We start from the raw sequence: 23,064 nt of genomic DNA on the forward strand, positions 1-23,064 counted from the left end.
GCGATCGGCGGGCGCCCGAGGAACGCAGAGTAAACAAACATCATGGAAATTGGGGTGCATCACTTCGAATCATCTTGCCTTTTCTTCCAACTTTTCGATTACTTCACACCTCTCCTAATTGTATTCCACTTAGTTTCTTCTGTCTAGGGTGTCCTATTACACTCACCTCCCCTACACTTACAGCTGAAACTGCGGATATAGTCTTGGCTATGATAACGACTGCTGCGCTCAAATAATGTCCCATTGAAATACGATCACCATGCTTCCCTCCCAGTTGAACGGCTCACCAAAGCGTGCGAGTTTGTTCGCTCGCCCATCGTCGTCGCAAGGAACACATTCACCACACGCGAGGCCCAAATCGGCCATTATTACACCATCTCATGGGCTGGAGTCAGCGAGAGGTCATCTACGCAACACATCCGTGTCACAGTTGTCGCCAACATTACCACTAAGCGGAAATCGCGAGCGATCGAACTCTGCAAAAAACAGTCCTTCCTCCGGAACATTCGCGCCAAGCTTTATCAAATCCGAAGAATTACGACGGGGAGCGGATCAGATTCGTGGACTCGAAGGAGAAAATGACTTTTCAGGGAACAAATATGTATGGCTACGAGACCCTCAAAAGGCTTTCGTCCGGGGGCTGGTTTTGGAGGAATCTGAAGGAGGGCGGCTGTTGGTGCAGACCGACGATGGCGACGTATGGATGTAACCCCATTAAGAAGATATAATGCGCTGACACTGGAATAGCAACGAGAACTGGATGCGGACCAGGTCGACAAAGTCAATCCTGCCAAGTTTGACAAGGCAGATGATATGGCAGAACTCACACATCTGAACGAGGCATCTGTGGTGCATAACCTGCATACCAGATATCAGTCAGACCTAATCTATGTTCGTCACACCTGCAAAAATGCACGTACCGCTCCATGATTTTGACTGACTTGATGTCTGTATAGACTTATTCTGGACTTTTCCTGGTAACGATCAACCCGTACTGTCCACTACCAATCTACACCAACGAGTACATCAAAATGTACAAGGGCCGAGGGAGAGAGGAGACCAGACCCCATATTTTTGCCATGGCGGATGAGGCTTTCCGGAATCTTGTCGAGGAGGGCCAGAATCAAAGCATTCTCGTAACAGGAGAGTCTGGCGCGGGTAAAACTGAAAACACGAAGAAGGTTATCCAATACCTCGCTGCTGTCGCCACTTCTGATACGCCTTATGGCCGGTCTGGAGCGAAGCAAATCACTGGTCTTTCACAACAGATTCTAAGAGCCAACCCTATTCTCGAAGCCTTTGGTAATGCGCAAACGGTCCGGAATCACAACTCCTCCCGGTTCGGAAAGTTTATTCGCATTGAGTTCTCGCGCTCAGGCCAAATCTCTGGAGCATGGATCGATTGGTATCTGCTCGAGAAATCGCGAGTTGTCAAGCCAAACCCCAACGAGAGAAACTATCACGTTTTCTATCAGCTTCTCCAGGGCGCAGACCGCAAAACACGCGAGGAGCTTCTTCTAGCGGACCTTCAGATCGAGGATTTTGTCTATACGAGAGATGGAAATGATTCCATTGTGGGCGTCTCTGACCAGGACGAATGGAACTCGTTAATCGAAGCCTTCCATGTGATGGACTTCGACGAGGAGGACCAGCTGTGTATACTGCGGACCATTGCGGCTGTCCTGCACCTGGGAAATGTAGGTGTTGCGAAGGCGAGTGTGCGCGCAGACCAAGCAACTCTAGCGCCTGAGGGTTACTCCAGCATGGAAAAAGCTTGTTACCTTCTTGGTATTGAGCCCGAAGCTTTTGTCAAGGGTCTCCTGCACCCACGTGTTAAGGCCGGCCGGGAATGGGTGGAAAAGGTCCAGACGCCAGACCAGGTACGCATGGCCCTAGATGCCCTCTCTAAGGGTATCTATGAGCGCGGATTTGGAAATCTTGTCGCTAGAATCAACGGCCAGCTAGGCCGCTCGATGGCCAGCGACGACAACTATTTCATTGGGGTGCTTGACATTGCTGGATTTGAGATTTTCGACAACAACAGTTTCGAGCAACTTTGCATCAACTACACAAACGAGAAACTTCAGCAATTCTTCAACCACCACATGTTCGTTCTAGAACAAGAAGAATATGCGAGGGAGCAGATTGAGTGGCAATTCATTGATTTCGGCAAGGACCTGCAGCCAACAATTGACCTCATCGAGTTGACCAACCCCATTGGCATTTTCTCTTGTCTTGATGAGGATTGCGTGATGCCCAAGGCCACGGACAAATCATTCACGGAAAAGCTCCATGGCCTTTGGGACCGCAAGACTCCAAAGTACCGCGCCTCTCGTCTCAACCAGGGCTTCATTCTGACACATTACGCCGCAGAAGTTGAGTACAACACGAGTGATTGGCTTGAGAAGAACAAGGATCCGCTCAACGACAACATTACGCGCCTATTGGCCGCCTCGAAAGCACCGCACGTAGCACATCTGTTTTCCGACTGTGCAGACTCCGAGGAGGATGGTGCTGGAAACCACCCCAGAAGCCGTGTCAAGAAGGGTTTGTTCCGCACAGTCGCCCAAAGGCACAAGGAACAACTATCTAGTTTGATGGCTCAGCTCCACTCAACCCACCCTCACTTCGTCCGTTGTATTCTACCTAATCATAAGAAGCGGCCAAAGATGCTGCACGCTCCTTTGGTCCTAGATCAGCTACGATGCAACGGTGTCCTGGAGGGCATCAGAATTGCGCGTACTGGATTCCCGAACCGATTACCATTCACCGAGTTCCGACAGCGCTATGAGGTCCTTTGCCAGAACATGCCGAAGGGGTACTTGGAGGGACAGAGTGTTGCTCGTACTATGCTGGAAAAGCTCGGCATGGACCGGGGCTGGTACCGCGTTGGTCGGACCAAAGTTTTCTTCAGAGCAGGTGTTCTGGCTGATCTAGAAGAGAAACGTGACCAACTTATCCGAACTATCATGTCCAAATTCCAGTCTGTGGCACGGGGATTTGTTCAGCGCCGCATTTCCAATAAGCGACTCTACCGCGCGGAGGCAACCCGGATCATCCAACAGAACTTCCACGCTTACCTGGACTTGAAGGGAAGCCCATGGTGGCGCATGTTCTCAAGAATGAAGCCCCTACTGGGCGACACGAGAAATGCGAAGGAAGTCAAAAAGCGTGACGACAAAATTCAACAACTCGAAGCCAAGATGAAACAGGACCTTGCAGACCGCAACAAGCTTGACGAAGAAAGACGTCGGACAGAGATCGAGATTCAGAAGATACAGCATACGTTGGAGAGTGAGCGCGCACTTGCATTGGACAAAGAAGAGATTTTCAAGCGACTGCAAGATCGAGAAGTGGAGCTCGCTGAGAAGCTTGCCGGTGCAATCGCCGACCAGGAAGGCCTTGAAGAGCAACTGGATGAATTGGTCGACGCGAAGAGGAAAATCGATGACCAGCTGCAACTTCGAATTACCCAGCTCGAACAGGCCGGTCTGATCATTCAGCAACTCGAGTCAGAAAAGAACAGTCTGCAATCTCAAGTCAAGGAACTTGACAGCAAGCTTTCTGAAACGGAGATCCAGTTCTCTGGAAAGAACGACCAAATTCAAGAATTAGGCCAGGAGATCAAGATGCTCCAAAGCCACCTCAGCTTGAAGGATCGTAAGCTTCAAGATCTAGAAGCCAAATTATTGAAAACCGACCAAGACCTTGATATCAAACTCGCAAACACTTCCAAGGAACTCGACAAATCTAAGAAACAAATCCGTGATCTCTCCGAAGAGAACAAATCAATTCGTGATCAGATTTCCGAACTCTCGAGTACTTCCACAGGCTACGAAGACTTGCTTCGTCGAAAGGAGAGTGAGATCGCAGTTCTTCGAAATGATGTTCAGAAGCACGAGGAAGAAAAGAGAAGCGCTGAGTCCGAAAAGACTTCCCTTTCGGCACGCCACGACAACATGCAATCTAGACTCCGTGAGGTACAAGCCGAGAGAGATGCCATGCGCTCTGAACAAACTCAACTTCAACGCGAAGCCGCGGACCTCAAGAATCTGCTGGAGAATAAGAGATCCGAGGATGCGGAGGCTGGGGAGAGCAGGAAGCTGCTAGAGCAACAGGTAAATGATCTCAAGAGCCAGCTCTTCCAGGCTCAAGCCGACCTCAGCCGAGAACGCCAGTCACGAGATGACGTGCAAATGCTTTCCGAGCACAATCTTGCACAGTTGGCTCAGAAATACGAGACACTCAACGACTCTAAGATTACCATCGAGAAAGAGATGTACATCCAGCAAGATAGTTTGCGTCGCGCTACAGAGGCGCGAGTTGCGGCGGAAACAACAAGGAAAGAACTGCAAGGCGAATTGATCAAGCTCCGCGAGAGGTTCACGGACGCCGAGACTGCCCGTATGAATGCTGAGGCCGAGATTGAACGAAAGATTATGAGCCAGGCTGAGGAGCGCATGACAAGTTCACGCAAGGACCTTGAGGAAAAGGCTCGCCAGCTTGAAGAGGTTGAAACAGAACGATCGCACCTCTCAGGCCGGATTCAAGAGCTCATGCACTCGATCTCTGAATCCGACAACTTCCGTCTGCGCCATGATCAGCATAAGGAACGTCTTGAACGAGAGCTTGTGACTCTCAGAGGCAGGTTGACGGCGTCCGAAAACGATAACAAGTCCCTTTTGACCAAGATTCAGCAAAAGAACCTTGATATTGCCCGATCAAACTCGAAGGCTAGTGATAGCAATCGACTCCGTTTGACCAACCTTCAAAAGGAGAAGGCTAGGCTTGACGAGGAGACCAAAAAACTCAGTCGTCAAGTGGAAGACTCGCAGGTTATGATTACATCCTTGGAGAAGCAGAAAGAGAAGTTGTCGTTGAGCTTGGAGGATTTGAATCACGAGGTCAATCGCGAACACAAGACCAGTCGTAATGCCGAAAAAGCTGCTTCAACAGCGAATCTGCAACTAGCAGAGGCCAACCGGAAACTCGAGACCGAACGACAACTTCGCAATCAAGCCCAAGCTAATACCCGTCAAACCCAAGGTACCCTGGATAGAGCGAACAAGGAGATCGAGGACTTGCACCGCCAATTGATTCTATTGCACAAAGTCTTCGAGCCCGAGGCGACCGAACCAGCTCAGTCCTGGGAGGCTGTTCAGCCACACCTCTCCAAGCAAGTTGATCTGGCCCAAGTCCTTGAAACTGTTCAGAACAAGCTTGGAGTCACCGAGGAGAAGTACGCGAGAGCGGAGAGCCAGCTTGCTGAAATGCGCCGACGCCATGCGGATGAGATGAAGGAGCTCGATACCAAATATTCATCCTCCAAGCGCGCGTTGCTCGAGGAGATTGACCAAAATGAAGTGACCAATAACCGTACTCCAGCTCACCTCAGAAAGAACTCCGAAAACGCTGCTAAGAAATACTCTAACCCTACCACGCCCAACCGACGCTACAATGTCTTCGAAGCACCAAATGACTCCGCGCGGTCCGATCGAACAGTGGATACACAGGGCTACCAAAGGCGCATGGATACTGCAGCCGAGCTGGAAGAACTTCAGAATAAGCTGCAGATGACCGAGATGCAAAACAAGCACCTCCAGAGCCAGCTTGGACGCTCCACTCCCACCGCGGATATCTGGCAGGATGACAGTCCTTCAATTCGTCGCATGCAGCTTCTCGAGCGAGAGAATGGCCGTCTTCACGACCAACTCGATGACTCTTCCAAGAAGGTTTCATCATTGGAGCGTAGCATCCGCTCCGGAGAATTATCCCTCCGCGACGTTCAAGCTAAATCGCACGAGGAACTATACGACCTTATCAACTCGCAAGAGCAATCTAGGCGCTCACTCCTCAAGGTTCACAATGAAACTATGAGTGAGTTTGGTGATGCCAAAGCTCACTTTGAAAAGTTGAAGCGTGCCAGAGCGACGTTGGAGGTCGAACTTCGTGATGCCCGTTCCGAGACCCAAGAGTTGCAAGTTGGTAGAGAGCAAGATGCAGTTAGCCGTAACCAGCTTCTTCAAGAATTCTCTGACCTCCAGATTCGCCTAGATGCCGAGTCGTCGAGGTCAGCTGATCTGGAGTCAAGCCTCATGCTGTACAAGAGTCGCTCAGATGAGTACTTTAACAAGCTCGAGCAGGCCGAAATTGCGGTTATGAAGGCTTCACGCGCCGAGCAGTTCGCTAAGTCTCAAGGGCAGGAAGCTGAGGAAACCTGTGCTCAGATCATGTCCGAGCGCAAGGAGATGGATGCGCTTGTAGAAGACTTGCAGCGACAGGCACAGTCCCTCGAGGCTCGGATGGAGGACCAAGCTGCAGAGCTTCAAGGTGCCTTGCAGGCTAAACAACGTCTTCAGAATGAACTCGAAGATTACCGCAACCAGCGCGCCATTGATCTCGAGGACAAGGAGACCTCCATGGAACAAACCCGGCAAAAGTACCAGAGAGAGTTCTCTACTCTTAACAACGAACTCGAGATGGAACGTGAGCGTGTCCTCAACGGCCGTGGAGAGACTTCCCGTCTCCGTGAGGAGTTGGAAGATCTTCGCAGCAAATGGGATAACGAAGTTCTCAATAGCTCAACATGGGCCAAGGAGAAAGCTCGCATGGATGTTGTTCTGCAGGATGTCACCAACTCTCGTGACGAAGCTGTCAACGCACACAACGAAGCTCAGAGCAAGGTTGTTTCACTCTTGTCCCAAGTGCGCACCCTTCGGACCTCCGTTGAGGATGTTCATGCAGAGCGTGACCTGCTTCTGAAGGACAAGAAGATGCTGGAAGGCCGATTGGCCGAAGCTGGGGAGCGACTTGAGGACCTTGCCAAGGGCGAAAGCCCATCTATGCGGAACGCTGCCAGTATGGACCGTGAGCTTCTTGAGCTCAAGTCCAGAATTGCGCAACAGGAAGATGTTTCTGCCGCTGCGGTTGGTAAGATGCGCCGCGCAGACGCTCTGGCGACTGAAATGCAAAAGGAGGTCACTGCTGAGCGAGAGGCCAACGCCCAGCTTTTCAAGGACAAGGCAGCAGTTGAGAAGCAGCTGAAGGAGGCTCAACTCCGGTGTGTTGATCTCGAAACCAAGAGCTATTCCTCTGGTAGCCAGGATGTTCGCTTCTTGCATAAGAGAATCAAGGAGGTAAGTTAAACTAGCTCTATGCTCTGTCTTTGTGAGTTCTCTACTAACCTGGCCGTTCAGCTTGAGACCCACTTGGAAGACCAGGAGAGCAAGCACAGCTCCGAGCAGCGCTCGCTTCGCAATGTTGATCGCACTGTCAAGGACCTCCAATCCCAGATCGACAGGCGGGACAAGATGAACGCTCAGCTGAATGACGATGTCAACAGAGCTCGGGATAAGATTGAACGGCTCCTTCGCAACATCGAGGAGCTCCAGCATAACGACTCGGATGCCCAGCTGCTGGCACGCCGCGCCGAGCGAGATCTCCGCGAAGAACGTGAGAAAGCACTGCGTCTGGAACGCGAGCTGGAGGGCTGGAAGGCCCTGCGCGTTGAGCGAGGCAGTACTATTGGGCGTGGTCCTGTAGCTTTCAGTGATGCCGGAAGCCGTCGTGGGAGTGCTGCCTATGGATCTAATGACATTCCTCAACGGCAACCCAGCAACACCAAGGGCTTTTTGTGAACAGGGCTTGAGTAATTGTAGCAGGCTGATCCTGCCCGGAGTTGTAACATTGGTTATGGATGGATGTTTGTGTTAATGAGGTTTATTTGCATTTGGGAAAGGGATGTTCCAGTCTTTTCTGCTGGCCTTAGGCTTGTTCATATTGTTTGAAAGGCCAAGCTTTTGTCCCTTGGTCTGTATTTTCCGGCGTTTATTTTGTCTCATGTTTGTATCTATGAGTAAATATGCTCTACGGGTGAACTAGGCTATCTACAATGACGAGAATGTAACAGCTCACCAAACCCTCTGTTCTATTTGTCTTCGGTCCTCTTCTTCGGATAAGTTTCAATATTTCTTGACTATTATAACCATAGGCAGTGCATCTTACGGGAGAGACCATGCACCCAGTTTTTTTTTTTCCAGTTTTCGAGCCTGTAATAATATATATCTTGCTAATCATTTCCCCCACTTAGGCTGTCCGACACGAGGCACTCCGACGGTTTGAGTACCACATTGACATTGGAAATGTATAGTGGACGTAGAGTATCATCAAATACAAATGCTGGCTGATATTGCCTATATTCTTTAGAGCAATACAACTCAAGATTATATAGATTCCCCGGATTCCCACCTACAACGTGGACAGACGAGTCAAGTAGAAAAACCTATATATTATTCGGAAGCGAGTTGTCTATTATGACGTAACCTGTTGGTTGTGAAAAAAACATAGTACAGGCGAAAGACTATGGAAAGCTTTGCATTTCATTTCGTGGGAGATTTTAGAAAACAAACGATGCATTCTAAAGCGTCACCAAATCAAACACAGATAATTGTTTAACAGCTGATTGACATCGAAGAAATAGAAAACAGGCACGTGATATCCGCGCGCTAAGCGGCAATTAGCGCGCAACTTCACTTCAAGCTGTCAAGCTCATGATTTCCTCTCCGGATTTCTTCCCTGCCAACGCCTACGATACCCGACTTCTTCGGGTCGCTGACTTGGTCAATTCTTCAAAATGGTGAGCCTCACCCTTCCCAACTCAAACCCATGAAGAATCCTCTAGATCTCAGTCGAGTCACATTTTGCTAACCCAAGCCCCCGCTATGTAACAGGCACGCAACAGTGAAAAAGCGCAGTCGATGCTGTTCCGCTTCCGAGCGCAGCAAGCAGCAGACCTCGGAATCATTGATATCTCGCGCACACGACGTCCCAAGGCCATCACATCCATCGACACGGTGCCAGTATGCGAGCGCTGGCGCGGACAAGTCGTCAAAGAAATTTCGCGCAAAGTATCACGCATCCACGTGCAAAGCCTGAGCGACTACCAGATCCGCGACCTCAACGATGAGATCAACAAGCTCATGCGCGAGAAATGGGCGTGGGAAATGCAAATCCGCAACCTGGGCGGACCGAATTACATGCGTGGATCGAATCGACTTTACGACGATGAAGGGCGCGAGATCCCCGGCGGAGGCAGAGGCTATAAATATTATGGCCGTGCCCGGGACCTACCTGGTGTCAAAGAAATGATCGAGGCTGCAATTACTCGCGCGAAAGGACCGGCGGAGGAAGAGGCAGTGTCTGGCCGCGGTGGAGATATTGCGACGAGGAAGGTTGATGCCAACTACTTCGGCTATGGTCTTGATGAAGAAGATGGCACATTATTGGCATATGAGAAGCAGAAGGAGAAAGAGTCTGTTGAACATCTGCGTCATCAAGGAGAGGATGATGTCGAAGATGGCTGGCAATCTCTACCTGGTGATGCGGGCGACGGAGTGGAATGGAGACTCCCGACGCTGGATGAGGTCCAAGAGGAGCTCGTGGATAGGCGGCGCCGCCGCCTTCTGGACAAGATCTCTTGATTTAGATATTGCGTCCAAGATTCATTGCTTCCATTTCTGTCCTTTGCTTGGGTTGGGCGTTACAGGTGCAGGTGCTTCTGCAAAATCTTCAAATTTCAAGCATCATCCTCCGTTTGTTCGTAATGACATCACTTGATTATTATTTCCAGAATATTCACCAATATTCCCAAGGCAGATTCATTGTATATACAGTATGTTACAGATCACTAGTTGCATCCGGTTTGTTCTTTCGAGTCGTCCTTTCCACTTTCAAGGCCTGCGTCATGCTCATGCGTGGTGTTTGTGTAGGATCTTCCCGTCGTTCTTGCTCTGCTTCTAGGTCATCCACCAAAAATCGACCAAGCTCTCCTTGCCTCCACTTCTGTATAAAAAGAAGTGCGGCTCCATCCATCATTGGCACCCCACCTTTTGCCAGCAGACCAGTTTGGCGCGCAAATTTTTCAATTAACGGAACCACGTCATTCGTCGGTTCTGACCAGCGCTTGTATACTGTCGGATCATTCAAGTTTATATGATACAACAAATAGTCTGCGAGAGTGATCGCTGAAATGACATTGTCCTTCACACAGCCACAGAGAGCTAGCTTGAGCATATTCTCCGCCTCCGGGACATACGGCATGAACACTCCCGGTGTGTCCAAAACGTAGACATGTGACCCGTTTTCGCGGTCAATTATTTTCACCTGCGTGGCTATCTTGCGTGTGATACCGGGCTGTTGTCCGGTTTTCAAAGCCTTGGCTTTACCCGTGCCTGAGTTGCGTAGGTTGTTGATCAGTGTTGACTTGCCGACATTGGGCATTCCGACAACCAACACTCGACAACCTACTAACTTATCGGGAGCTTCAGCATCGGTTCGAAGGTGTTTGATGATCTGGCTGACATCTGGACGTGAGGATGAGCTGGTAAAGAACACGGCGCTCTTTGGGTCAAAACTTTGCAATTTGCGTTCTGTCTGCGGCTGTGTTAGCTGATATCCAACAACGGCCAACTATCTGACTCCATGGTAGAGAAAAAAATGCTTACTATTTTCTGGGCAGATGATTTGGGAATGCTTCCCAGATCTCTTTTAGTGTAGACAACCAGTCGGCGCGTCTTTCCTAAAGCTTCCTCGAACATCGGGTTGATCGAGGTCACGGGGGCTCGGTAGTCACGACACTCAACAACATAGTCGATAGTGGAGAGCATGCTCTTCATCTTGGTCAGACCAGCCCTATGGTGTCCTAAGAAATAGGACCTTGGGATGGCCCCATAATGGGGGAATGCATTGCGCGGAACGAACTGGGCCATTGAAGCTCGTTGAAGGGAGACTGTTGTTCAATCCGGTGAAATACGATTCATCTTAATCGGAGCAGTTGACGATCGGTTTAGATAGACTGGATGATCGAAGAAATAAAATAGCTGGTCCGCAACAAAAAAACACGTCAAAATGTCCAAGGCGGAAGGGCGGGCGGTGAACATTACGTCGACATGAATCATGTCGATATGGTTGCAACGCAACAATGTACATTAACTATGATGGCTAGGGCTTTATAAGCCTCTTCGGACTGATATATTGTGCCTTCATAAGGTAAAGAGTCTGCTTAGTGCCGCCTACCCTATGGCACCTGAGATAGCATACATCTCTTTAGGGCGCACAGAAGCCTAAATTAGCAGCTATAAATGTACTCTGGACAAGATTAACAAGAAAATGACTTCATTTGAGTTGTTCTTTTTAAAAGATCATCCACGAATAATTAAGGTGGCGTTTTCGCTCGCCTTGGGAACGTCGTCCGCTTGGCCTGCGGCGTTGGTGGAAGCCCTTCCTCCGCAAGCGCTAGGCTTAACAACATCCACTCAAAAGTCTCTCTAGATGCTCCACAAAGTGGACACTTTTTGGGACTTCCTGCAACGGACTCTAGTCAAATTGCCCATCTCACCTGGCGTAGATTGATCATCTGACTACTGTACTATTGAGTATGTTGGCAGCTCCGGCTCAGGTTTCTGTCGGATGACTTTTGTCTGTTCTCTACGGGTTATGGAAATTAAACAAAACCTTAGAGATATCAATTAAATGTTACATATTACCTAAGCCTTATCTATTGTACATTAACCCATATCCCATAAATCCCATATCCCATATTCCATATCCCATATTCCATATCCCATATTCCATATCCCATATTCCATATCCCATATTCCATATCCCATATTCCATATCCCATATTCCATATCCCATAATCCCATACATCCCATATTCCATATCCCATAATCCCATACATCCCATAATCTCATACATTCCATAACCCCACCCAATCGCAATGCTGTTCCCATAAACTTTTCCAACCATAGGCGCCAGTGAATAGAAACCGTGGTTCGATATCAACCATCCTAGTAAAATGGTCTTAAAACCTCAAGCTTGCACCCCATGGATTCTGATCATGTGGTTCTTTAGGTTGGCCTTTCGGCTCAAGGGCCTTTTACAAATTATACAGCGGAATGAACCCGGGAAAAGGTGCCTTTCCTTAACATGGCGAGTCAGCGATCTTTTGACCGTGAAGGTAGATGTGCAGCCGGACCGAGTACATCGAATAATGGTGTCTGGATTACTACAATAGTTGGATATTCTTAGTAAACTAGTGACTCTTTTTCTCCGTACGAGACAGCGAGTTTGATAACTCACTTTTGTTCACGTCCCTGACGATGGGCATCGGGATTTTCGTCACCGTTGACGCTGTTGACGCTATTGTCTATGCCTTCGGGTTCAAGAGGCTCCTGCCAATTTGGTTCCTGCGTGAAAGGAGCCACGAGAGGGGTGGTGTTCGTAGTATGGCTCGCGGGGCCGAAAGATGCCGTGGGTACCGCCTGAGCGTCGTTGTTGCCGTTGTTGACGGCAAGATACTGTGAATTGTTTCCATCCACAAAATCCGGCTGGTAATACACCCACGGAGAAGAAGAAGCCCACGTGGAGGCATCACCAGGACGAACAAGCGCTGGTTGGGGATAAATGGAATCGGGAATGCTCTCTTCCTGCTGGGGAAGAAATTCAAACGTATACGGGTCCATATTATGTGACGAGCATGGTATCTTCAACTCTCAATCGAAGGATAGAGGCAAGTAGCACGAAGGAAAGGAAGGGAAATGGGTTAGATTTCTGTAACATCATGGGGAAGAGAAATACCTTGGTATTTATTTCAGTCGAAGTGGTTCAGAATTTCACCAAAATATCAATAGAAAAAAAAAGAGGTGAAAAAACAGATCGACATGTGGCCCTCGTACATGTCGGAAGAGGTGCATACGGCCGGTTTATTAGACGCACGAATCATTCGGGAGCCACATGTGTGCGCCGTCGCTAAGGGCAGAGACAGGGACGGGTGGAGACTAGCTTTCTCAATTTCATTTTCTTCTCCTTTTTGCCATTTTTTTCGTAATAATTTATTTCGGTTTTTTTTTCCCCAAGGTCTAGCTCGGAAGGTTTGGGGTGGCTGTTGGGGGCCATGAGAACGTGCGACTCCAGATTATTTTCTTGTAATATGCATGCAATTTGAAAACTGAGAGGACAAGCTAGCGTATAAACCTAGCACTTTCATACACATATGATATGAGTTAGGGATACGGAATATTACTCTAAAGGTAATATGGACTAGACTACACACCTGATGACCCTACTAACTCCTATTACCTATTAACATTTTGGATAAAGCGACCACCACAACGCGGGTGTGCTGTGCATAGGTAGCGGAAAGAAAAGACATCGGAGTTAGGAACGGGGATAGATTCCCTCGATTTTGATTATTTTCTAATATATCTTCGTGTCCATTTCCCTTTCGGATTGTTCCTGCTTTTTTCTTGCATATTTGGACCCAACTAGGGAAGGCTGCTAAAAATACATACTATCCTCAGCAGATGAATATGACGAGAACGAAATCAAAGGCATTATTCCTAGGGGCTATCCGTTTAACGAAGACCAATAGTTCAATCCTTCCGTTTATATCCCGATGCTTTAGCTAGCGCAACGGGGGATCTACCCCCGTCGCCGGATTTCAGCCTCCAAAGACCCACCAAAAGCCAAGCGGTGTAGAAAGGAGCGTTTCAGATGTTAAACACTAGATATACAATAATAATAGACACCTAAATTCGGAAGCAGGTACCCGTTAACACGTTGGTTGGAATTCGGGCTAATAGCGCCTGGGCGGTTCTCGACTCTACGCGTACTTAGGTGAAAATTGGGTGAAATCACCAAGCAATTTCCACATTTCAAGGCTACTTCCAATCTTGGAATACTCGAATTTATGCTTGTATTAGTAAGATACCATTCCCAGTGCTTTCTTCAGGGCTTTTTCTTCACATTAAACTATGACTTACTATGTTCCCAAGAAAGTCCCGAAATCCCAGTTGGAGATCCTCAGATTTTCAATCGGACTGCTTTTAAACTACTATAATAGCTGTAGTTCAGTCGAAATCCCCGAGGTTTTGTCCTATCGGATCCATTTAGAAATTTAACCTAACGCGTCGGGATTCTGAGAGATTGCGCATGCCAGATGTCATTTTCAAGCGAATGAAAAGTCGAGGGGTCCGAACGATCTATCTGTGGACTCGGACCTCTTCCCCTCGTTGTCTCGCCAACTGTATGCTGGGGGGTGATTTTTTTCCCCTTTCTTTTGATCCACCGTATCTCCCAATGCGCCGCTAACCACGCCCCGGAGCCAGTGTTATCCACCCCTAGAGTGATCAAGTCAGGTATCTTTTGTACTAGATTCTTGTATAAATCCTAGTAAGTCTACAAGGTATAGCCTATAATATTTAGAGACCCATTCAACCTTGTATTTCAAGGTTTGTTCCCCGCCTGAATCAATCAAGGAACTCCACCAGCAGACATTTCGCCTCCCTGTCCCTAAAAGATCCTTGTTTCCTCGCCGTACTTTCACTACCCCACGATAGTATCAGAACGTGTACATACCATGTATTTCTCTCGAACACCGCGCTAAAGTGTTTTTATACAAGGACATACGATAGAACGTATAACAAGTTCTCTATTTCGGCAAGATGAGGTGTGAAACAACCCCCAATTATGGGGTAGGGCTTAGCCAGTTTAAGGTAGATCTCTTAATGTGACGTGCATCACCCGTACATCTTCCTATGTATCACATATATCCCATGAACCCATATATCCAAACATCAAACATTCCATGCATATCCCATGCTCCTGCTGGAAACAATAATTCCCAGTCCTATAGCTGCGCCGTTTCCGTAGACAAACCCGATTATAGCGCCCGCTCATGTAAACCTAGGTTCTATCTCTAATATAGACCTCAATGCTCCAATTTCCAAATTCCAAACCCATATCCATTGAACTCAAGTCCGTATTCCGTGGGCCTTCAGCTGGTGGTCGGTCAAATGAGACTTTCTGGAATAGGCATTTTCACATGATTGGCAAGGGAATGAGCGCGGGGAAGTATGCTGTTCATTGCGATGGCGCTTCAGAGATCCCTTCTTTGTGAAAGTGCCACGGTACGAGCAGCCCGGCCAGTCACATCGAATAATATTGTCTGGGTTACTGGAATAGTTGAATATTGGTCAGTAAGCCGCTCACTCTTCTTCCTCGTTAGACTGGGACTGGATGGCTCACGCTTGTTCAAGTCCGTTGTCAGGACTACGGGGCGCTTTGCCATTGGTAACATCATTGCCTATGGCTCCCAGGGCAATGACCTCTGAGAGGGAAGGCGGCTGCTGAGGTTGTACCTGTCCAAGCGGAGAAGGCACGGGAGAGGCGATACAAGTGAGGCTATCACCGGGGATATCAAACGCTGTAACTGGGGTCTGGGCATCGTTGTTGTTGACAGTAAAATACTGCGCGGTGTTCTGGTTTTGTTGGGGGTATGGCAACGGAGAAGCCGCGAGAGGGGCAGTACGACTGAAATGATCCGCAGAGCCGTGAAAAGGTATAACTAGGGCCCGAGGGTCATTGCCGCTGACAGTATGATACTGTATGTTCTGATTCGGGCGGCGATGGGTCGGCGGAGGTGTAGGCGCAAAATTTCCACCAAGCGGCCTCAGCGATTCCTCATACGGATTGTATCTAGGTTGGGATGCAGGAGCCATGGATGTATCTGCCACAGCGTGTGACCGATGAGCACGGAACGGTTCAGGATAAATGGAACCAACAGTAGTCAAATCAAACTCGAAGAGATGATCCAGGATCGGGTCATCCAGGTTGATGTCGTCTAGCGACCGCGGCATGATTAACTACCAACGGTAGGAGAGACAGAAGTAAAGATAGAAGTAAAGATGGGTAAGGGGAGGGATTTCGATTAAAGGAGCGTGGATTGGGTTTGAGTATTTTCATACTGGGGAAGAGGAGGGGGGAAGATGAAATATTTATGGCCAGCCCAGATTTTATTCGAATATGAAGAGAAACAGCGAAGGTGACAGGATAGATCTGCACAGGGCACGGGTGTATGTAGATATGTCACCAAGGTGATTGTGACAGACTTAGACTGTAATTCCATCATACAAGAACGGGGTAACGGTGTTGGCAAAATCTGAACAAAGGTACAACGAATAGTGGATATTAATGGGTTCTCAATTGGCATAGATCACGATCGCCCCGAGGATTGCTTTTTGATGATCGCCCGCCGGTACCCAGACTGTCGGGTAATCTAGCTTAATGCAATGAAAAGGGAATTAGAAAAATACGGAAAACCGAAATAGCCAATCGGGAGACAAAATCCGAGCGGACAAATTGCTGTAAAAGGTTGTAACGCCGTGGAAGAAGAGGCTGTGGGGAGATATAACAAGCAATTAAAACCATTACAACCATTACAGGCGAAAACCCTCGGGCCCTGATCCGCCCCGCTGGAGCCAAAAAGCAATTGCGAACGCGAAGAAGTGGAAGCCGGACTGTAACTAACTACTTATGACTACATAAGCACCAGTACTCCGTATAAGCTCCACTCCATCCCCAGTTTATTTATTTATTTTCTTATTTTCTTATTTTCTCATTTTCTTTTTTATCTTTTTTTTATCTTTTTTTTATCTTTTTTTATCTTTTTTTATCTTTTTTGTCTTTTTTGTCTTTTTTATCTTGTTTATTTTAAATTGCGTATACGGGCTCCACCAAACCCCGTCCAATGAAGGCTACTCTGGGTTCAAAGGAGTACCCCCAAAAGATAAAGACAATGTGGTTATGTGCAAGAACATAGTAGATTCTAGATGTGGATTTTGATCTACAATTTTTTTGGGACCTCGGGGATTCTCTTAGCTTCTTCTAGTCAGATATTGATCAGTGTATGGTATATTTACCCGAAGTGAAAACAACAACAACCATCGGACGGAATATGTATGTACAAGATGTAGCCCTGGGGAGATAAGGTGGAGAGGGAAAGGAGCTCTGTCCGACGGCTACCCGTGAAGAACTTCACTACGTGCGCCCTAAGGGAACTTCTACCTTCTCCAGAGGGAGTCACGGGAGATCGGCGGGGCCCTATTGTATGGTAAAGGATAGTACAAGGGCATATGATCCCTCGATACTTGGTCATCACCCGCATTATGAAGGGGTTGCTGCGGGTTGTGGCGAATGTGTGGCTGAGCATTTATCCTCCGTGCTATAACTATTCCTAGGAGGAGTTTGGATGTATTCGGTATATTCGGTGTGTCTAGGCCGTGTCTTGGTAAATTACATCACTAGATGTATGTATCTACATACGTTAAACATTAATATGTTCCCTCCCTATCAACTTGGAAGTTGTCTCCATATCTATATGTGAGCATCGTACCGTAAATTCTTGGAGAGGTGTGGTGTGGACTAGGCAGAAGCATTTACCAAATGCTAAGTAGTGGAGAAGGGGTGGAAAAGTTTCATATAGTTCTCACTACGGAGTGGTGAACTACACACTGACACACCCATGCATACAATTTCAAGGTTTAGGCCACCCACGGGCTAGGTTCGATTCGGCATTGGGGACCGGGCTTAAGACCTTATGGGATGGGAGGGGCAGGGTTGTCACAGCCTGTCGTATTGTTGGCCTCTGCGTCTCAGATTCCATCCAAAGATTATTGGTTGTCTGTGCAGTACATCGTCCAATCCAGCTTCAACGGCTTTTGTAGACGCCAAGCTCGCACCAATCTAACAAGCTCCTAAACGGTGAAAAGAATCGCACGAACTGACCAAGCTTGTGCTCTGTAATAGTAAATAACTAAATTATTAAATAAATAATAAATAACAAATCATTAGACCATTAGACCATTGAACCATTTCACCTAAATTATTAAATCTCTAAATCATGCATACGAATCCCGAAGATCCCTTCCAGATCATTCGGCCGTTCTCCGTACAAATTTTTTATTTACCCTTGTCCGCTCTTTTATTTTCTTACCCTACACTTCACTTCTCCCCATCTCCTCTCTAGCCCCATTCAACGTATCTCGAGTTTCTATTTCGACTCCATCCGTTTTTCACCTGTCTTTTGCTCCTTAATCCTATATGTAGTATCCGAGATTTTTCTTCTGCCGCGTGTCCCGACACACATCACCCCCAGAGTCTTATCGCCCACCAGCACCCTATGCGGTCCCACCCAGTAATTCATACAGGTATCTTTTGTATCGGAATCTTACACCAAACACAGCCAGTATTTCCGGGGCGTGATTCTGTTCTTAGACTGTGTACTCTCCACGCCTATTGATTAAGGAGCCCTGGCAAATCGAAAACTATCCATAAATATCTGTCCACTTTCCTAGTCCCTCGTTTCTTCTTGATTATTTGCCTACATAGATATCTAGGGGGAGATATCAGTATGTCAGGTAGCAAGGCAGGTAAATGTGGTATATAGCACAGAACCCTTTCTAAATTCTCCGCTATTATTGTGTATCAAGTAGTCATAGAAGCTCCACACTATAAAGCTAGGAAGTAAATCCCCGTGCATTCTTTGTGGATAAGTGGAGGGGGAAAAAAGGGAAAAACAGATGCAGGAACGAGAAACGGATCCCTCCCAACATTTTATTTTTGAATTTTTCTTTTATCGTCTGACCGGGCTCCATCGGGTATAATACGTAGTCCGATACAATAATGAAGTAAGAAATTCACAGCCTAATACGGAGAAGATAAGGCATATTATGTATGGCGCGTGGGTAAATAATCTCCTAGCCAACGTTGTCCAAACACCCTTAATTGATTTTGGCTATTAATTTTATAGAAAACTGGCCTTTTGTGCAGTCTCGCAATTTTGACTTTATTTTCCGTGGTCTTTGTCTGATGATTCTCTACGCGCTCACCAAGAGGAGGAAAAAGGGGATTGTATATCTTCACGATCCCGAGATCCATCGTAGGGGGTGGAGATACGCTAAACAAAAAGAGACAGCTCCACTGTCTTGACTGCAGTAGATACAGAGTCATTAGCAGGGTTCAAATGCCTGGTCGCTTTCTAAAGTATGGTGCTTCTATCGGTACATCAGGGGATGTGAGTAAAATATGCTAAAGATACGTGCTATACCTTTAGGCGTCCCGTGGACGTCTTATGAAGTCGGGAATAAGCATAGGAGCCATCCATGGTTCCAACCCTGTGTTAAACCTTATTTTAACATTTAACAAACCGTTCCACCAACTTTAAGGCCTTGTACCAACTACCGAGCTCCAAAATAAAAATTCCAGTTGTGGACTAGACGAACCTCGCTAAGCCCAAAACTTGGCAGCTTTTACTTTTGAGGTCCAAAATTTCAAGTATGGTTCTTATAATATACTTTTCATCTATAGAGAAACAGGATAATGCGCAGTCAAGATCAAGAAGACTTCACTTCGTAATTCGTCATACCCCTATCAACGACGGACACTCGTGCCATAAAAATCCACTCTCTTGCAGTTCTTAATCCGAGGTCACGCGTCTTTAGCCTTAGCCCGATAAATATGGACAACAGCCGGAGACCAAGGGAAATGACTAAGGGGAACTATGAAAAAAATCGTCATAAACTAGAAATATATATTTATTATATGGCACTTGAATTTAACGAATATTCCACCCTGTGGTTCACCGGAGGCTTGGCCTGATTAGATATACATCAAAGGTTAACGTATTTCACAAGCGAGTAGGCCACCCTAAAACACCATAGTAAATGCGAGAAATTACAGCTCGATATCTCAACAACAGCATACTATGTAGAAACTTCCCTATATATTAATGCTTTCTAGGTGATATCTAGCCTCTGTAAGGACGTTGGAAAATCTTTACCACGTTGTGATTGAGATATATATATTTCTGGCTTTGAGCAACGTAATTTTTCAATACCATGATAATGCAGCTTTTCGATTTTCTTTAAACTGATCTATAGTGTTTAAAATTCTTATCGATAGCTATCGGATGACAATAAAATCAAACAACAACATGGTTGCTGAGATATAAGGTTGTAAAATATCGCATTTACTATAGGGGTTTGGGTGGGCACCTGTGTTATACTAAAGCTTCAAGAAATCATTGCTATGCAGACGAAATAATATAGGTTGGGTATCCTGATTTTTATAAACCCATCATATTGCGCCGAGCTTTATGAAAACAGAAGCGAAATTCCAATCCCATAGCATCATTCCCAAAACGCCTGAATGTCTGCAATCCGGAACCAAAACAAAGATAAATAAAGTGTATGCAGGATCAGCATGGAAATTCCTTTGGAGTTTGAAATACACATCCAAGAATGCACAAAATCTCAAAATGAAGAGACCTTATGCCCGCCAGCCCTGTACGAAATCGTGCAAGCGATCAATCACAACACCGAAGATAGCATTGACGCTGTCTGCAATGAGTTGCTCAAAGTGACGGATAGCTTCTTCCTCGGTCATTTCAAGATGGAAGCGCTCCTTCACTTTCAAGACGGCTTTGTCAGGCTCCACTCGAATATCAGGGATATTAGCATCCACCATCAAACTGAAGAGGTTAAGAATCAGATTCGCGGATTTCCGCAGCGTGGTGTAAGCGGTGTAGCAGTATTGCTTGAATTGAAGATAGTGAGGCGAAGTTGTGCCGCCCATGCCTTCGACCATTTCCTTGCAAAGTTTCATCATGGGTGCAAAAGGCTTCGGATCACGACCGAGGATGAAGCCGAAGTCGGCGTGGAAGAAGTGGCCATCTGGCGCTAAAAGCAGATTTTCAAGATGCCGGTCACCAACGCCGAGGAGGTATGTGATGACGCAATATCCTGCACATGATTTGATGTATGTATCCATTGTTTCTTTGCGGACGCCGAGAGGCTCATTGTCATCTGGGTTGTTGGCTTGTAGATAAGCGAGAATGGATTTGTACTTGGCTGACGCCGCGGAGAGAGAAATCGAAGGGATGAATTGCACAGCGCCGGCCGTTGCGCTGGTGGCAAGAATTCGATAAGGAGTTAGTTTGAGATCAAGGTTTTCCTTCTGCAAAAGGCGATCCATCAAGATGATGATCTGGATAACCAATTGGTCTTGGCGAAGATCATCACCGACTTTGAACAGCATCGGATAGCGGCGACCTTCAGAAGTCTTGAACGTGATAAGCAAAGGGGAAAGAGTTGACTTGAAGACGTTCGATTCCTCGGGGTATAGTCCAACGACTGAAACATCGGGATTTAAAGGTAAGGGAAGTGGTGGATCTATGTTTATCAGGTCGTTATCAGGGTCACGGAGATACTTTTTCAGCATCTCAATCTTGCCAACTCTGTTTTCACGCGCGAAGCGTACGTCCTTGGCTATTTTGGAGAGCACGGCCACCATTTCACCTTGGTGCAATAGTGTCTTTTTATGCTCGGGATGAAGCTTCTCCAGTTCAATCATGAAGTAGTATTCAACCCGCGCAAATAGCCGACGCTGGATTGCATCGGCATCATCGAATTCGACCATGAGATACCAGTGTAGGTAGTTGCCAAGTTTGAAGTTATTAGCTGCACGCGAAATCAAGAAATGTGCAAGCGAGGACTCCTGCGGAGCTGCATCAGGTTGGTTATTCGGAGTTGCATCATATTTCAGAGCCTGAACCAATTGAAGAAGATATAGAAGCAACTCCTCATCGTCTGCCTTCCGCAGTGTTTCCACAGCATATGAACGGACCGCGGGATTATCAAAGGTAGGACCCAGGATCTCCAGAGCATCATCGACGTCAATCTCAGTCCATTTAGGGAACATTTCAACTGCTTGCCGTGATTCTCCAACATCCCGCCAGTTGACTGATTTGACGAATTTTGTCAATGCCTTCTTCTCCCGCGTGAGATGATACCTGAAGCGCCACACAAGATCCTTCTCTTCAGCAGTGAGGTCTTGTGTCGGTTCGTAGGAAATAATCATATTGAGATCATCCCTGATCTTCGGGTTGGGCTTCAGGTCACGATCCATGATGCCGGTTCGATGGCTTCGGATCAAACGCCGGTGCTTGTCCTCACACGGGTTTCCAATCTGGCCAACTTCTGGATCGTAGATTTGAATGATATTATGGGGATCGGCGTGCGAAATTCCAGGGCCAAATTGTACCTCTGGAACTGGCTTAAGAGTAGCATTGGGGTGGGGAGGTGCATTTTGAGGCCAAGAGGAAATGGGCGGAGGAGGATACTCGTGATCCGCCCACACAATGGGATGATCAAATCGTGGAAATTCAACATAGAGGTTGAAATACTCATCTTCGAGGTTCTCTTCGTCAGAGCTATCATCCTGATATTTGCCGTGTTTCGGAGCTTTTTGTAGGGCTGCGTCAAGTTCAAGAGCGCGCTTTTGAGCCGCTTCATCTGCATTTGTCTTCAGTTTCTCTAACTCGCGAAAGAGCAATTGATCCATCCAGTCAACACGTGGGATCTCGCCCATTTCGTGCTTCTTGATCAAGACTTCGACCCGTTCTAGTTCCGCCTCTTCGGGTGACTGCTGTGAAGGATCCCGGGTATTCGGTTTACGACGCTTAGGTGGGAGAACGGATGGAGTAGAGGTTGTAGCAGAGCCGTCTGCGTCCTTATGTAAATAAACCTTGCACTTTTGTCTGCCCATCTTTAATTTTCCATCTTCGTCAAACAAGGCGATTGTAGTTCCACCGAATGGGATGTGCGTAATCCTATCGGGAGCGAGTGGAGACATATCAACGATGGTGATTGCTAGCTGAGCATTACGCTCGGCGTCTTTGATGGACATTGGCATCTCCAGCCATTCATTCCATACTCGAGTGGTTTTGAAAGCCTTGTATTTGGTCTTCATCGGCACGCCCAATGGCTTTGACTCCGACCATATCTGAACGGTCACATAGAGATCGGAGGTAGGGTCTTGTATAGAGCCAATATGCCGTAGCTCTGCATTTTCATCAAGCACCGTGCATGGGATCGGTTTCTGCTTCCCCTCTAACGAGCCACTGTGGATGCGTCAATGAGAGAAAAGCCTCGATTATCAGAAGTGGAGAACATACATCTTGATGCGTATAGGTATGTCCACTTGAGTGGTCACGGCAAAGGTGAAGGCTTCCATCTCTGTTCCCCGTCTGGAGAGTGCCACAGGTCGCTGCGTCATGGCTGATAAGCAACTGACGCGGGGAGGTCACGTGCAAGCTCCACGCGACGCGACGAAGCATTCGCGATCATTAAATGTAGCCACACATATTTTGGTTTTTTTTTTTTTTTTTTC

The 23,064-nt window shown here is 47.3% G+C and overlaps 6 protein-coding genes across 6 annotated transcripts; 2 read left to right on the forward strand and 4 right to left on the reverse strand.

The window, feature by feature from the left end:
* Positions 1 to 259: 259 nt before the first annotated feature.
* On the forward strand, positions 260 to 7,637 carry N7537_005828 (type II myosin; the record flags this gene model as incomplete). The annotated part of the gene is made up of 4 exons (XM_056896885.1): positions 260 to 697; positions 748 to 891; positions 957 to 7,136; positions 7,197 to 7,637. The coding sequence occupies 4 exons, from the start codon at positions 260 to 262 to the stop codon at positions 7,635 to 7,637; spliced, it is 7,203 nt and encodes a 2,400-aa protein (XP_056752670.1).
* A 995-nt stretch (positions 7,638 to 8,632) lies between these two features.
* On the forward strand, positions 8,633 to 9,479 carry N7537_005829 (pre-mRNA-splicing factor ISY1; the record flags this gene model as incomplete). Its single annotated transcript, XM_056896886.1, has 2 exons — positions 8,633 to 8,635; positions 8,730 to 9,479. 2 exons carry the CDS (start codon positions 8,633 to 8,635, stop codon positions 9,477 to 9,479), a joined length of 753 nt encoding a protein of 250 aa, XP_056752671.1.
* Positions 9,480 to 9,675: 196 nt separating this feature from the next.
* N7537_005830 (putative GTPase MTG1) lies at positions 9,676 to 10,766 on the reverse strand (the record flags this gene model as incomplete). The annotated part of the gene is made up of 2 exons (XM_056896887.1): positions 9,676 to 10,431; positions 10,503 to 10,766. 2 exons carry the CDS (start codon positions 10,764 to 10,766, stop codon positions 9,676 to 9,678), a joined length of 1,020 nt encoding a protein of 339 aa, XP_056752672.1.
* A 1,368-nt stretch (positions 10,767 to 12,134) lies between these two features.
* Positions 12,135 to 12,521, reverse strand: N7537_005831 (uncharacterized protein; the record flags this gene model as incomplete). The annotated part of the gene is made up of 1 exon (XM_056896888.1): positions 12,135 to 12,521. The coding sequence occupies one exon, from the start codon at positions 12,519 to 12,521 to the stop codon at positions 12,135 to 12,137; it is 387 nt and encodes a 128-aa protein (XP_056752673.1).
* A 2,289-nt stretch (positions 12,522 to 14,810) lies between these two features.
* Positions 14,811 to 15,695, reverse strand: N7537_005832 (uncharacterized protein; the record flags this gene model as incomplete). Its single annotated transcript, XM_056896889.1, has 2 exons — positions 14,811 to 15,012; positions 15,085 to 15,695. The coding sequence occupies 2 exons, from the start codon at positions 15,693 to 15,695 to the stop codon at positions 14,811 to 14,813; spliced, it is 813 nt and encodes a 270-aa protein (XP_056752674.1).
* Positions 15,696 to 20,163: 4,468 nt separating this feature from the next.
* On the reverse strand, positions 20,164 to 22,950 carry N7537_005833 (phosphatidylinositol 3-kinase VPS34; the record flags this gene model as incomplete). The annotated part of the gene is made up of 2 exons (XM_056896890.1): positions 20,164 to 22,795; positions 22,850 to 22,950. 2 exons carry the CDS (start codon positions 22,948 to 22,950, stop codon positions 20,164 to 20,166), a joined length of 2,733 nt encoding a protein of 910 aa, XP_056752675.1.
* Positions 22,951 to 23,064: the final 114 nt, after the last annotated feature.

Source organism: Penicillium hordei (genome assembly GCF_028827395.1).
Source record: "Penicillium hordei strain IBT 12815 chromosome Unknown utg000003l_segment0_segment0, whole genome shotgun sequence".
Taxonomy (NCBI): Eukaryota; Fungi; Ascomycota; class Eurotiomycetes; order Eurotiales; family Aspergillaceae; genus Penicillium; species Penicillium hordei.